Source organism: Polistes canadensis, unplaced genomic scaffold (assembly GCF_001313835.1).
Source record: "Polistes canadensis isolate GaletaPanama2010 unplaced genomic scaffold, ASM131383v1 scaffold_31, whole genome shotgun sequence".
NCBI classification, from domain to species: Eukaryota; Metazoa; Arthropoda; class Insecta; order Hymenoptera; family Vespidae; genus Polistes; species Polistes canadensis.
In genome coordinates, this window is record NW_014569578.1 from 12,051 (window position 1) to 29,113 (window position 17,063).

General features: G+C 30.7%; 1 protein-coding gene across 13 annotated transcripts in view; it reads left to right on the plus strand.

Annotated features, from left to right (window-relative positions):
* The first annotated feature begins 549 nt into the window (after window positions 1-549).
* The window catches only part of LOC106784185 (transcription factor 12), a 31,584-nt gene continuing 15,070 nt past the window's right edge, over window positions 550-17,063 (plus strand). For 12 of the 13 annotated variants that reach the window (XM_014743457.1, XM_014743458.1, XM_014743466.1 and 9 more), the window contains exons 1-2: window positions 550-1,629; window positions 15,825-15,909. In XM_014743457.1, coding sequence (XP_014598943.1) covers window positions 1,042-1,629; window positions 15,825-15,909 — 673 coding nt within the window. In that variant the 5' untranslated portion in view covers window positions 550-1,041. The remainder of the gene's footprint in view (window positions 1,630-15,824; window positions 15,910-17,063) is intronic. The other variant, XM_014743469.1, reaches the window with a different exon arrangement.

A 17,063-nucleotide genomic window follows, 5' to 3' on the forward strand; every position in this document is an offset into this window, starting at 1 on the left:
GCGAATTTTTGGAAAGATCTCAAATCGATTGGTCACGTTTATATACGATAAACATCGACGCGACGATAAATTCATGACGAACGGATGCTTTTAAAAGGGCCAAGCAACAATACTAGATTCGATCCGTGTCAAGGCAAGGAGCTCCGTGCAAAGCAAATGTGATCGGTCAATTGTTCAAAAGTCTATGATTATTTTTGACTATTATTTTAGAAATCAAATGTTTGTTTGTAATTTCGTCGTATCGAAACAACACCGGTAATGACATCTTTGTGTTTTCGCAAAAATTTGTAAACGTTTTCTCTCATATATTTTACTTGTTTATTTTATTAATTATCATAACATTAACACTATTACGCCTAATCGTTTATTAGCATACAATGACCATATAGTGGAATTACAAAAATCGAAATATTATTTTCTTATGAATCTCATTGAAACATAAATCATTACGTAATTATTACTATAACGTTTTACATATGTTCATAAATATGATATAGGTATTTATATATAAATTTATGTCACTTTCTTAAAGTATAAATGTGGCAGAGATTAGGTGCTACTAGAAATTTCAACTAGACTGTGCTCTATGTGTCATTCGATCGATATATTTATTTCGTATCTCACTCGATCTCTGTAGTATCGAGTTTCTTGAATGTAAAAAAAAACAAAAAAGAACAAGGAAAGAAAAATTGTCAAAGAATAATGACCCGTTCGAACGAGATACTCGAAAGATCGTTGAATTCGCATAAATCAGAAAGGAGGTATCTGTACGACGTTATCGGAATCCAATACGAAAGATCAAGGGATCGTTTTAAAGAACACTGGTGAATCCGATTCTCCTCCAGCAACAACATAAGTGTTTAGACAGTGTGTCGAAGAAAACCGGTTAGGGAAATATGTATGTGCCAACAGATTTCGCGTTTAACTTCGAACGTATGGATAAAATAGTTCACGGGAAAAAGTGGTGATATAAGAGAGAAGAGTAGAGAAGAAATAAAAAAAAAAAGGAAAGAAAAAGAAAAAAAAGATCGACAAACAAATATGGATCGAAGTTTCAAGAACAACATGGACTTCAAGATGAATCAGCAAAACTTTAAATTGAGTGATTTTGGCCTCGATAGTAAATTATCATCCAGCGTACATTCGAAAGTGATTCGTAGTTCGGTAAGGACCGGTTGTTCGTGTTATTCTCAAATCGAATCGGTTCAAATCCGAGGGACATTTTCGAATAACGGTGATAGTGATAGTAATAGTCTTGCACAAAGTGGGACCAACGAACTAAACCTCTCTAGACTAGCTTCAAACGTAGGAAGAGGATGTGGTATCGATACTTCGATCGTTTGCAACGATCATTTTCGAACTTCTTCGTCTTCGTCTTCTCCTTCTTCTTCTTCTTCTTCTCCTTCTTCCGCTTCCTCTACTTCTACCTCTTCTTCTTCATCCTCAAGTCAAGCTCGAAAGATTGGCCAATCAGCGAGTAACCTATTCGTCGATAGCTTTCAAACTTCCAATCCAAGCAACAACAATCCTATTCCTTTATCAGGAACAACTAGTTCGATACTACAAGGAAACGTTTCTTCGATCCCTTCGCCGAATTATTGGAAGCAATATGGCGGCCAGGAGAGCGGGGTAAATATACGTTTAACATGATTCATTCAGATCCAACTATAATTATTATACTATTTATTGGAAATGTACATGTGTATATAAATTACGAGTTGGAAGTAATTTACTCGATCGATCATACTACGATAGTATAGTTAGCGTTATAGGGCCAAGGACCCAAGGACCTAACTCGAGTTGACGTTCTCCAGAAGTAGAAGGACCCCGACCATCCTTGGTACCTAACGTTCTCTCTCCCATATCTACTATGTATTCGAGATGCGTTTCCCTTCCTAAGCTAATTAGTATGTTCCATGGCATCGGATATTAGGTGGTGTTCACAGTTGCATACGAAAGGAGAGAACAGCCAGTGATATGGTGAGAGGACTGAAAAGGGCTTGAAGGTCGTCTACAACCTCTTAAAGAATATTTTGATGTAATCACAAAAATTTCCATCATCTTGTATATTTATCTTCCGACGTTTATCTCATTTGTTTTTATTTTTCTTATTTTGAACACAATTTTATTCGTTTAACAATAAATTGGATTTATTGATTATTCGATATAATTTTCTTTATTTGTTATAATATAAAGTATGATTTTCTATGATAACTGTTGCACGAAAATAATGTCGAGATTCTAATTAAAACCTTCCGAAATAATTCGAAAATAACACGGGTGCCATTTCGATATGCTATAATAATTTGTTCTCTCTTTTTATCTACCACCGCTCTTAACCTTTTTCTACTTCTTAATTAAAGGAAATTAATTGATCATCGAAGTCGTTAATACGCGCAGGTGTATTTCTTGGAGGAAAGAAATAAATAGGGAGTAAACTCGAGAGGAATGGCAATTTAGCGTGTGCCGCTCGAGGACAATTATATTAATTACCTCGCGGTATCGTTAAAGCGTCTTTAATTCTCTCGCACGCACCGTACTTCTTCCTTGGTATTCGCTTTTATATCCTATTAATAAAATTCGTATCTTACCGGAACAATTTTTCTTTTTCCTTCTGTTTCATTTCACGGTAACTAACGTGGTTCTTCTAAATTTTTCTAATGGTGGGTTTACAATTTTTCGATGTTATCTCTGTCAAAGAAATGATCAATAAATATTTAATGAGGGGAGGAGGGAAAAAAAACACAAGGAAAATATATTACAGAAATAATCGATAGGATGCGGGTAACGTTACTAGCCATACGTGGGCACATGCTTTGAAAATAGATAATAAATGGGAATTTAGGATGCAACGTGTAGAACTTATGATTATGATAATGTTCTTCTTGATTATCGCAAGAAATTTAGATGTATCTAAGTTGTGTTTGTTTAAATAGAAATATTTTCATTTAATCTAACACAACCATTCGATGTGAACGAAATTTAACGGTGATCTACATAAATCGGTCGTATCGAAAAACGGGTCGTTAGAACTACAAAACTCCGACTCTTTCTTTGTCTTCCTAAGAAACTATTAATCAAATGTAAAAACTTCGATCTGTTGAATTATTTGCTCGTGGAAAGGATGAAACAGGTTAATCGTTTAATCATTGCTTCGTGAAAAAGCGTACCACGCGAGTGAGATCGTCGGAGAATGACCTTGAACGATAGATGGGCCGTTAGACGCAACAACGTTATTACAAAAACGACGAGGTCACGTCAAACAGATGTGACCTCCTTCTAGCAAATCTTTCGTTACTTTCGAGTCTTCTTCTTTGCGTACGTTTTAATTAACCCATCTTCAAGCAATAAAGTTTGATGATATCTACATTTTATTCAATTCATCAATAGGATTAATAGAATGATTAGAAAACAAAATTATTAATTTTATTTTTGAGATACGTGTTGGACGCTTCTTTTATTATAATCTATCGAATATTTTTCAAATGGGAAAAGAAAAACAAATTAAAACAATTTCAAATTAAATTTATTTATTAATAAAATAAATATAAGCTTTTTGAAAAAAAAAATACAATAGAAAATATGTGAAAGAAATATTTTTAAATGATTTCTTTTTATTGTTCATTGACTAATTGTAAGACGACATTATCAAAACCAATGTTTTTTCAATGTATTCGTTCTCGACGTGAAACTTCATTTATGTTCGAGTTAGTTTATCTGCTATACACAAAGATATACATACCTACCTATTTAATTGTAACGTGCTGGGGCAATTATAATTACAAAACGTTTTCTAAGAAGTGACTTTTATAGAAAAGCAAGTACTCGGTTACTGAGTGAAAATGTAGTCTTCCTGAAAATGACAGAAAATGATCTTCTTGCTCCTGATCATAGTACTAACCGACCGAAATACTTGCATTCTTCGCGTTTTACCTGAGGATATCATGACTGAGGTAGACTCTGAAGAAAAAAACAAATAATCGTTTGTGAGAGTAATTCGAGCGAACTTCAATACCGTCAGATGTTGATTAGTCGTATTATTTTTGAACTCGGAATTCTTCTACTTATTAACTTTCACGATTATACCAACGAATAATTTTTAAAAGTTTTACTTAATTTTCGCGTTTTAACGAATAACGATTACATTTTTATATTTTTACTAATTTTTAGTTGTTTGCTTATATATCTTTATTTTCTTTATATACAATGCTTTCATTTCGTAACTTACCACCCTTTAACATAATTATTGATTTGAAGTAATTTCAATTTGTGTCAAATAAATACGTCAATTTAGATATCGAGAGGGAGAAAGTTTAAGACCAACGTTGATACAATTTTCAATTCCATTCCTTTCGCTCCATCCACCCCTACTTTCAAATCTTTAGTAGCATCCCATAATTTGTGATATATCATTTGAACGGCAATAAGAATCTATGTTTAATCAAGTTTAAAAAATTGAATTTACGAGAAATATCTAAAAATGATTTTCAATACTATTAAATGTTATGAAAATCCATTTTTTAGTAGTATTTTCAAAGTTGTCAACGCAAAATTGATTTATAGAATATATATAATAAGAAAATAAATTATAGTTTAATTTTGTCGACGTAGTGTTCGGTGTCATATTTATCGATACATGTGTTTATAAATCACTATTGAATATAAGTATAATAATACATACGTCACATATTACTTTTTTTTGTTGTTTAACATTAGAATTCAACATTTAACGTAATTCGACGAGCCATGAGTTCTCACGTTTCAAGGTACAACGGCATTATTCGTAAATTTATACAAAGACAATGACTAAACTTTGTCGTTTATAGTATCGCGTTCGCTGAGTCATCGGATTGGATATTCTCCTCGGTGGATTAATAAGATGGAATAAGAAAATCATCGTGTCGTGGTCCAAACAATGGTGGATACGTGATATCTAGAAACGAAACGAAACGAACTGAAAGAATTCGCGATTGGAAATAAATAGAGCTGGTGATACGCTAAACACATTGAGTTTTCCAAAAGGAAAATAGTTCTCTGCAACGAGAGATTGAAGAAAACGAAACTACGTGGCTATTTCTTTCTCTTTCTTTTTCTCTTGTGAATGAAGTCAATAAGTGATCGTTCGGTATTCTATGCACGCAGTCGAACGAAAGTTCGTTCTTCGGTAGCGAAGAGAATAATCGACGACCGAGGACAGAACAAAACGGAACGGAACTCTCTGGGCCCTTGTAATTCCGCGCGAACGTCGTCTTTTATGCAGACTTAAATCACATTCTCTGAGCATGAGTCGTAGCCTCTCCACTAGAAAGAAACTCACGTTCGAATAAGAGAGATTCTAGCTTGTGATCGTGAACGAAAAGAATTCTCTCTCTCTCTCTTACTCTTTCTTTCTCTCTTTCTTTCTTTCTTTTCGATCAACTACAGAGAAATCATAGATTTGATCCTTTTGCAGGAGGCTGACTTAACACAGTCTTAAGTCGCATTCCCTTCGAATGATTCGGTAGACCTGAGAAAAGATACTCTCGACAATACTCGAGCAAATTATCTTTTGTTATTAATGGACATTGTTACTTGATCCCGAACATTAACCGAGAGATAAAGAGATGAAACAAAGGAGACGAGAATTTTGCTAAATCTCATAATAAGATATTATAGAAGATAGAGTTCGATATATAAGAGCTGTTGATAAGCAAAAATTATTCATTTCACTTTTATAATTTTAAGAATTACTTTTGTCAAAGTAATCTTCACTTCATTTTTGATATTTCAAATATAATTTTGATTTAATAATATAACATATTTAAACATCACTAAATAACAACTGTTTTTATCGGCGTTGACTAATAAATGATAGGATAATGTATATTACTTTATTAATTTTCTCTATTTTTTGTTTTGCGGAGTTAATCGATTTCGCAAATGAGTAGCTCATATGTATGTGCATTATTATCGTATTTAATTAATGTTTTTGAACTAATGATAATTAATGTATATTTAATTCTACCAATTCAATTTACATATGACTGGTTATTCATAAAATAACTTAAGTAAGGAGAATAAAACTTTATAATATATTTTTGTAGCTTCTTTTCTGTCAATTTAAAATCAACAAGAAAAGGATTAAACATATATTTAAATATTATTATATATATTTATACTATTAAAAATATAAAATAATAAAGATTCGATTTATTTGAACCAAAATCATTCCGATAAGTTTTGATAGTTCTAAATATTAATAATATTCATCAATTAAAATTTGAACAACTAAATGCTGATAATACATTTTTAAATTATAATAAAACAATATTTATAATAAAAATTGTTATAAAAAAAATTAAATCAAGAAAATCGTTAACAACAAATGCAATATTTTAATTGAAAATTATAAACCGATTAACGATAGGCTTGACATTTAATCGTTTTAATAGAGAAATCACTTGAACCGGTTAGAAAAATCATTTAGAAATATATTCTCGATAAATTAATAAAAATTATGAATGATTAATAAACGTATAAGAGTAAAAGTTGAAGCAAACGTAGTTTTCTACGTGTGAACATCTAAAAAAAACTATCTTTATGAATGTAATGGTAACTCGTTAAAAACGTTCACGTAGCTCCTATCAGCTCGCTAATTGTTGATTATGCAGCCGTTTGTCTTGACTCTCGCTATATACGCGTTGCCGTACGCCTAATAAATAATGTAGATGTCGTGGATCTGGTCTTTTCACGTGTCGTGACCGAGGTACCCATTCGGAATTACATATGCACACCTGCGCCGTAGGTTATAACGTTGTAACCAACGACGACAACGACGACTACGACGACGACGACGACGATGACTACCTACCACTACGTTTCATCGACATTTGAGAAGGAGGAAAAGAAGGAGGAAAAAGAGGAAGAGAAGAAAAAGAAAAAGATAGAAAGATATTGAGAAGAGTTTCGTATCGTATCATCGAGAACGTACGATCGATGATCCATGTAAATGGCCTTAAGCCTCTTACTTTTGGGTTTCCGCAACTGAGTTAGGCTGATAATTAATAATTAGTTGATATGTTGATAAACCTTCTGGACTATTATTTCTTTTTGATTATACATGTCCTCTTTTAAAAATCCTATTTCGATAACTTGTTAATATTTGATTTACGGGACATGCCAATATGACGGGTTCAAGTTTTATGTGAAGAACGATAAAAATTATTACTATTATTTTATAGCAATTTTTATTTTCTTTTATTGATTGATTACTAGAATTATATATAATATCTTATGCTGAAAAATAATTTAAATGAGAAGCGTAATATTATTTTTTTTGAAATCGTTTATAAATAAATTTGATATATTGTATATATTGATAATTATTGAATTTATTAGTAATTTTGAATGGGGTAGGATAAATAGTTCTAATACATCCGATTTTTCCAATAGTATTTAGTTATTTTGGAATGTTATTTTAGATACAGTTTGGGTGACAAATATCAGTTATGTAAAAATAGAGTCTGTTCATATCCAACCATTAATGTGCATAGATTTATTACATTTTTTAATGCAATACTATCCAAATCTTCTATTACATATCTGAAATTTTATGTAATATCTAATTCACATAACTTATATTTTATTCTAAGAATTAAAAAAAATTAGATAAAAGTATAGAGATCAGTTTTTTCTTGTTAATCGTTAAAGATTAACATGGAATGCGCCACGTCGAAGTAATTTAGCTCTAATCTATTATTATTAAATCACAAGCTTGTTATTTGCTACCGCGTTGCACCTCCTCGTTTAAATAAACGGACTTCATTTTTAAACTTTGTCACTAAATCAGCATAACATCCGATCGAATGTCGGATGAAATATCGTCTGTCGTCGAAAAGTCACAAATATTAGTATGACCCTTACTTCTCTTGTTTTTCAAACTACTCTTTAGACTCTTCGTAATGTGATAATGATGAGCTAGCGAAATTCTATCGTGATCATTATTTCTAACTTTTATATGAGAACGATTATTCGTTTATCGAGCTATAAACGAAATCGAGATTAACCGAAGGTAAAATCAAAGTTATAGAGTAAAAAAAAAAAGGACGAGAAAAGATTTACGTCCAGGCAATTGGACAAAGTTAAAAAAAATCTGACAAAAATTAATGTTATAAATTATTTTATCATAAGAATATAATATTGTTAAATATAAAATATAATTAATATAATTCTCAAAGGGAATTTTAGACGGTTGTTAAATCTTATGAACAATTTATGCTCAAAGATAGGTTCAAAATAAATTGTTCATAAGATTTAACAACCATCTAAAATTCCCTTTGAGACTTATATTAATAATATTTATTTCTGGACAAGAATATTGATAATTAAAATAAAATATAATATGTCTATTTTTAACTTAGTTACTTGTCATAATCATCAGTATATACAATATATACGATATATACGATCTAATAGAAATTATGAATAAATGAAATGTAATTTATAAATTTCTTAGAAGAATTAGCTTAACGAGACGAGAAATTCTCGACAACGATCTTGATCACGAGTTTCGATTGCATATTATGTAAATATAACGTTCGATCGGTTGTATTTGATATACGCAATATGCTTAACTTGTTACATTATTTTCCGATAATGATACACTGAAATGTATGTAATTATCTATAGTTAGGTTTAAATAGAATACGATACGATAGGATAGGATACCGATCGGAAAGTACATTATACTTACAACACAACGTTTGGTTATTTTGAATTTATTATACATGGTGTCGTTAAGACGGTTAGCGTAAACTTCATCTAACCTTCACGATCATTTAAAGAAAAGGAAAAGGAGAGTTTGATATGTCTCTTGCGATCGTTGAAAATCGCACAACCGGAAGTCATCCTGCTTGGAACATGCCTATTCCATCTACGGGCGTTTCCTTTATAGTCGGTCGCCCTTCTACCATGGGAACACGTCAAGCCAGCCCCCATACTACACCCGAGAAAAAGAAGAAACATAAATTTCCAAAAAGAAAAGAACAGGAGAGAGAAATTACCATACCGCAAGAAACGTTTTATCGTTCGAACGACTCTCGAAAGAGAAAGAAAAGAGAGAGAGAGAGAGAGAGAGAGAGAGAGAGAGAGAAAACTGACGTTCCCACGTCTTCTCGTAACTTCGTCCTCTTCGAAAACTTGCTACTGACACCCTTCTTTTTCTTCCAGCTATTTTTCTTATCGGTCGACACAGTTAATTGCTTTTCGTTTTTTTTTTTTTGTTTTTTCTTATGTTAAAAAAGTCGATCGCCCTTTCTAATAATTTATCTGATTAACAGACGATTATTACTAATTTGAGAAGACTAAAAAAAGATGTTCGTAAAGAAAAAATTAAAAGATAAATAAGTATTGTTTTAATGATATTTTAATGCTATCAGCGATGTATCCAAAATAACAAGATGGCTGTCGTATTGGAGATATAACATTTGTTCGTTCGTTCGTTCGTTCGTTCGTTCGTTACTAATCGACCAATCCTGTTGTAATCCTCTTATCCCCTCAGACATTATACGAAACTTTGTTTTCATATCTATTAACTCGAGTATCGAATTATTTTTCATTGTGAAATTGTCGTCCAATGTTTTCTACACGATGAACAACGGTCATTTGGTAAAATCAAATTGAGCATCGTGCTGTTTACGAACGAACTACTGCATATAAGTATGTCGAAGTGGAATTCGCCGTTAACGAAGAAGACTATTCAAAAATTATCGGCCCGTCATCCGCGAGACGATGACTATTAAACTTAAAAACCGTTACATTCCCTCTTTTCGTAAATAACCCCCCTACATTAACCTGTTATTTTAAACATGACGACAAAAAGAAGCAGATAAGAGAATAAAAAGTGTATACGCGCAAATGAAAAGAAAAAAAAAATATATATGAAAAGATACGTTTCAACGGGAAATAAAATTTTCGTCGTGATAAGTTTTGAACCGAAGAGCAGAGATAAAATCTGTTGTATGCAAGAGTAATTTATTTTACGGAGGGACGATCTTCCCGAGCATCGATCTTGTCTCGGTAAGATCAATTAGAGATAAACGATGATTCGATGAAATATAGAAAACGATTTCCATGTTTTCTTTACGGGACAAAAATATATTTCAAATAAAGAAAGAAGATATTTTGAAAAACAGTAGATAGATACATAAATAAATAAAATTATTTTTTTTTATAAATAATAAACAATAAATTATAATTATTCTGTTAATAAAAAAGAAGTAATGAAATAGTATATTATATATATCATTTATTTTATTTTTTTTTATTTATATTATATATATATTTATTGTTTTATTATATTATATTATACTCCCTATATAAATTATCACATAAAACAATAAATATTATAAATAAGAAACAATATACTATTAAATAGAAAAAAAGAGGAAATTGAAAGAGGAAACACCTGGCTTACCTTACCGAGCTGTATCGTCGTGTCAGGTAAAAGTTTTGATATAGTAATTAATAGAGGGATAATCGTCTATCTATTATCCCTCCGATAGTGACCCCTCGTTTCTCTGTGTTTCCTCTTCCTATACTTCTCTTTCTGCGATCTCTCCTCGTCGACCCCTTAAACTTATTTCCGCCCACGTGTAATATCAATAACGGCTCGGTAGAAGAAGAGATGACGAAGAGAGGAGAGGAGAGAAAAGAGAAGAAGAAGAAGAAGAAGAAGAAGAGAATGAGAAGGAAAAGGAAAGAACGCTGTATGAAAGACGTTAATCGATTATTATGTATCTGAAATTTAATTTCTTTTTTCTTTTTACGGTTATTACCTCTTTATCCGCGTTACATTAAGAATTTTTGTATTATCTTTGTATATCGTTCATTTTTTTTTTTTTTTATCTCTGAACCACTCACAGCAAGAGTATATACGCTGCCTGTAATCATCCTTATATACATATATATATTTTATTATTATTGTATTTTCGGCTTCTTTCGTTATACTTTTAATCTTGCACCTTTACGAACGTCATCTTGCAGAGAATTTTAACGTCTAAGAGAAAGAGAGAGAAGGGAAGACAATTTACCTCGATAATTTTTAATATACTACTCGTTTTTCTAATATAACTTGATTAAAACATACAATACTTTGATATCTAATAGTATTCGATTTAGGTATTCGTTATTTACCTAAACGAGGATAGAAGAGATCATTGACCACCGTGTCGTGTTCAGAACACGAATTTAAGATGTCCGAGCTTGATTTTGTTTTACTATCGTCTCTATTAAATTTACCGTGTCTCAAATAGACACGTTTACGACTTGAATGAAAAAAGAAGGAAAAAGAAAGAGAGAGAGAGAGAGAGATAAAACTGTGATAGAACGAAAACACATCCTATATGAACGCAGAATAGTTTTTCCGAAAAAATCTAACATTTAACTGACACATCCGTTAGTTCCTAAAATATTTATAGAAAGTGCTAAATTAAATACATAGCTGTGATAAAAAATACGAACATAACGTTGCCGATTATTTAACTTTGGAAAATAAGATGGAAGAAAAAAAATCTATCAGGTGACTAAACCCCTTATGTTCCATTTCGAATCTTCGAAAGCTAATTTCCCTGACGGAGACGTTTCCGTTCGGCGACCCTTCCCATTGTTGGAATCGCGTAAGGCAAGGGAAAAGGAGAACTAAATCAATGTAGGACATTTATATTGGCTGGAAATCGCTGACTCCTATCGTGGCGGACCGTGGACACCACAGGGACATATTAAGATTTCTGATCCGTCCTGTCGGTCGACAGACATTTTTATTATTACGCCTACCCTCCACTTCGTTCTTCATTCTTCCTTTTCTTCTTTTACTCTGATACCGTCCCCATAGACTATTCCGATCGTACAAGGATATAAAAGTTGAATTATTGTCTATGCGGAATGTCGTTCTTCCAAACGTGATACCGTTATGTGCTTTTTTGCGAATAATTTACTGATCATTTCATGAGAATAAACTTCTATCTTGTACTTGATTTTTTTTCCTGATGAACAATGATTGGTTTCTTTTTATATATATATTTTTTTTTTTAAATAGTGACAAAAAAATGATCGATACCAGCTAAATAATGAATTTTTCTGAACTAATCCAGAAGCGGAAAAAATTAATTTTATGATTTATTTTATATATATATTACAATTATTTATATTATATAATAAATAATAAAATAAATTTTGTTAATACGAAATAGGATATTAATATCGATTAATCTATCACATAAGATATTTTCTTTCTGTCTCTTTTTAACTCTATTCGTCTTTCTCAGTCAAGGTTTTTCCCTCACATTTTCAAACGAAGATCCCTTTGTATTCGTTGATGCGTTACTTTCGGAATATTGCAACGTAATTGGTCGATTCTCACTCCCCACTTCGATCGTGACCAATCGGTGAATGCCAAAGCATACTACACGTTGCTACGACGCCAGTTATTTTCCGTCTCTCGATCTTGTAGGTGTATACAGTTTTAGTGTTTTCTATATTTGAAATTTTCCTCTTATTTACGCGCTTTTTCCGAAAATACAAAATGTTCAATTCTTCATTGGATAAATCGATCGCGACACACATACTCATATCCACGTGAACAGGTAGAATGTATTCTGAGAAGTTCGTAGAAAAGTTTGAAATTTCTAAAGTTTTCACTTACACGTAGTTCTTTACGAGGAACTTTACTACGCGATTCTTTTCTCGTATCCATTACGGAAAGCCGTTAAATCTCATTTCGATGACTGTAGGAAGTTACGAAGATGAGTCGTTAGAAAACTTCAATCCTTTTCTCTTTTCTTTTATTGGTCACTTGATATCACTATGAACAACTTTAATATTTTTCTAAGTCAGTTTAAATGAAGTATTAAGTGTCGAACAAATAGATCCGAAGATATAAAGTAAGATCTCATTGCTTGTAAAACGTTTGTTCTGTGATTATTATAATTTTCGTCAAAATTTTAAGTTTTCAATATTAGTAAAGAAAAAATGAAACTTATATATGCAGCTTTTCTGTAGAAGTAATTCTTTTTTTATCGTAGTTAAAATTTTGTTTAAAGTGCATATTGGAAGAAAGACAAATTGGTAATCTTCCTTGCGATATCTGCGCACATGGAGCCTATATACAAGGAGGACGATAAATGTAGGTACAATATTCACAATAAAAGGATGATTGCTATTGCCACTAGAGAGCGCGTCTAGTCCTTTGGTCTGATTTTTAAATACAGTAATTAAAACAAAAAAACATCCAAGAGAACTATTCATTTGTATTCATTGTTATTTCATTTGTTTATTTATAAAATCACACGTACTTAAATTTAAATTTAAGAACATCACCGCCGCCCCCATGGATAATTATCGTACTCGATATTCAATCATTTTCAACAACACAAATTCGACGCGACGCCTATCTCGATTGTCCTCCTTGTATATAGCTTCGTTTCTGCGTAGTATAATGGTAAAGAAAAACAGCGTGGTACTTGTTGAGGTTATGTTTATAAAGCTCGTGCTAATCGACCATGCATTATGTGCATTATATGTTTCTTTTCATATACTTTTTAAAGATTATAGTTCCCGTTATTACTTGTCGAATGAATTTCATTCATTTTCAAAAGATTTTTAAAACTTTTTATTTTTTTAACAATCTTGTTTTTTTACATTAATACTGTTATTAATACTAAACTAAACTTTGATTTAATATATATAATATAATATATATTACTAATAATAATTAATAATATATAATAACTTTTTAATTAGTTTTCGTAATAAATTATTTTCTTTTTTTAATTATTAATACTTTTCTTTATCGGTTTAATATTCCGAAGTTGTATCATTGAATAACTGTTTATATATAATAATCACAGACTTAAGTTTCAGTATCTTATCTGTTTATTTATTAACATACTTTCAAGTCAAAATAATATATATAAAGTTTAATAATTTATTTAAATGATAAAATTTAAAAGAAAAGATAATCATTATGTTGTTAAGTTAATTGATTGAATATCTAAGTTTAAAAAATACTGACAAAAACTGGTTGAAAAGGCAGACGTTTTATTTGAATCTAAAGAAAAACTAGAACGCAATAAAGCATTACTGTATAAGTTCAAACGAAAGAACTAGACTGAAATAATTGTAAAAAGTGTGAACGGCAAAGTCATTGAAAAACAAATTAGATACTGTGATTGAAAAGGGTAGAATGTGCCAATCACGTAAAAATAAAAGTAGAATGTTATAGAGAGAAAAACTATCAGATATTAAATTCTATATAAACTTAAACATAAGTATTGAAGTATTACGTGAAGTAACAGAGTCGTGGTAAGACGACAAAAAATACTTGAAAATCAATTAAGTTATTCAGAAATTGAACTTGCACAGTAACGCTTTATTGCATTCTAGATAGGCTTCTGTCTTTTCTTTCAATTCTTGGTAGTGTTTTCTAATCTTACAATTAGACTTCTAATCCATTAACCAGCATAATGATAATTTTTTTTTATTAAATTTTGTCACTTAAGTAAATTGTTAAACTTTATTTATTTTTTTAGTTTTTATATTAATAGTTCGATACATTACTTTTCTTAGAGACTTCTCTTGCAATTACAGTATCTTATTTTGATGTATATATTTAATTTTTGAGCTATCATTTTAGTTAATTCTTTCATATGTAGTTAGATAACTGAGCATAAATTATTACTTTCCAAATTTGTTGTTATTACGTTATTAAAAATTAATTAATTAAAATTATTAATTTTTCGTAAATTAGTAACCCATTTAATTTACTTTATGTAATAAACTATTACAAGTTGAACCTCACGGCATTCTGAGGTTTAATTTTCATTCGAAATTATTTTTTTTTCTTTTTTTGGGAACATTGTACTGAATATTCGAAAAGTAGTGTCTCAACATACAGTGTTACAAACGATTCTAAATCATTTAAGAGGACTTCAACATGTATCTGTACTTCACGGATTACCCCGAACAATTTATGGTAATTCATTTAATAATTAAACAAAATATTTAGTTAAAATAATTGTATGCTTAAATTAATTTCTCGTGTAAAGTTGCATTGTTTTTATCAAGAAAAAAAAAATTACTTGGTCCATCTAGAAAAGTATTTTTTTTTTTCATTTTACATCGCAGACGATAACAACTATATCGTGAATTAATAAATAATTGAAATTAAAATCGAAATAATTAATCTCGGGTATTTCTTTTAAGAAATTAAATCTAATCGATGAAATAAAATATCGATTTTATTCATTTTACGATTGCGCAATCGTTCCCGTAGTACTTATAAATGAGTTTACGTTAAATTGAAGCTCGGTTGATTTCTTCTTACACGCGTCGTACGTTCTTGTTTATACCGTTGAATTAATCGCTATTCTTGCCAGAAGCCGCCGTGTCGCAATAGCTAGATTGCTCATCCTAAGATGGATGAACAGATATATAAAAGCGTTGTTTTAACCAAAAGGCACAATCGACATTTCCTTCTTTCTTTCTCCGTCAACGCGAAACCGTCAAAGTTTTTCCATTAGACTTAATCGTATAACCGTAAAAATTAATTTCTTTCGAAAATAGGCTAAGTCAAAATTTGGACAAAAAATCATTTTACTATATTTATTGTTTGAAACCGGTGGTTATGATATTTTGATTTATAAAAATTATAAAAAGTATTAAAAAAAAAATAATAACAAATTGACTTGCACCACTATGAAAATTGATAAGCAATCTGTGTTTTTATTGTTGTTTTATCTATTCCAGAGAAGAATATTATTAAAAATTACTTTGAATTATTTTGTTTACAGTATGGCTCGGACGAATTCGGACAAGACTCTCCGAGATATACCTCGCCAAAAGCTGCGGCCCTTTATGCGGATCCATATTATATCGGTGAGTTAAAGATATGACTTTTTCATCATTATACGTATTTTATATGGGACCGATACACATATTACCGATTCACGTATAAACGTAAATACGTATATGTGTCCTAGGTATCTTTATATTAGTTCGAAATCGCATAACGATTCTAATGGACGATAAAGCGACTTTACGAGCACGGTAATATTCGGCTGTTTAACGCTCGATCGTAAAATTCGGTGCTCTGTCTGTCGCGCGCAAAAACAATAACAATCTTGTTATTTGCTCGTGCTCAACGTTCGAATGTCGAAGCTCTCTCGTTCCAAAGATTTACGAATATCCGTTTCCTGATAAAAAAAAAAAAAGGAATTAAAAACAAAAAATAAAAGAATATTCCTGCGTATGAAATATTTTAATAACCGTACATATATACAGGGTATTTTTAAATAATTATTTCTAATGTTCTAATGTTATAGAGGATTTATATTTAAATATCATTTTGCAATAAACTAAACCGGAAACCTTTTGTAATACGGAAACGCCTCCGTATCGAGATAATACGATATGAAAGAAATGAGGACATGAAATAATATCAAACGTGAATAATAAATCTCTCATTCAATTCTAATGGCTACAAATTAGTGAATTATTTTGTGGAAATAATAGAAAAACAATTATAAAAATGATCAAAAATTGCACTCACCACACTGTTGACATCCAAAAAATAACGTTTTATAACTGCACAAAGAATTCTTCGAAATATCTGTGGTCAGTTACGAAAATCATCAGAGATTAAAATAATATTAGCTATTAACTCTTTTTTTTTTTTTTTGTATTGATATGTATCTCATAAATCATTAATTAATTATAACTTAATTGCATGGATGAGATTGTTAGTTGCCACACATTTTCTTTTAAATCGTATAATTAAATTCAACATAGATCTCATTTCTTTCTTTAGATTGATTTTCGCGCTATATTTAGATTTTAACATAGCAGCTACCGAAACCTAATTTCGCACAATTATGAAGTCGTAAATGGAATAAAAATTATGAAAATTATGTAATATTTCGCGGGAGCGCGTCCTTGTGAGAAAGTCGCGACTCATACTTTGGGAACTACTAACAACTAAAAGATTTGTTAAAAAATTGGTAGCGTGAAATATTTCGAGTTGGTAACAATGT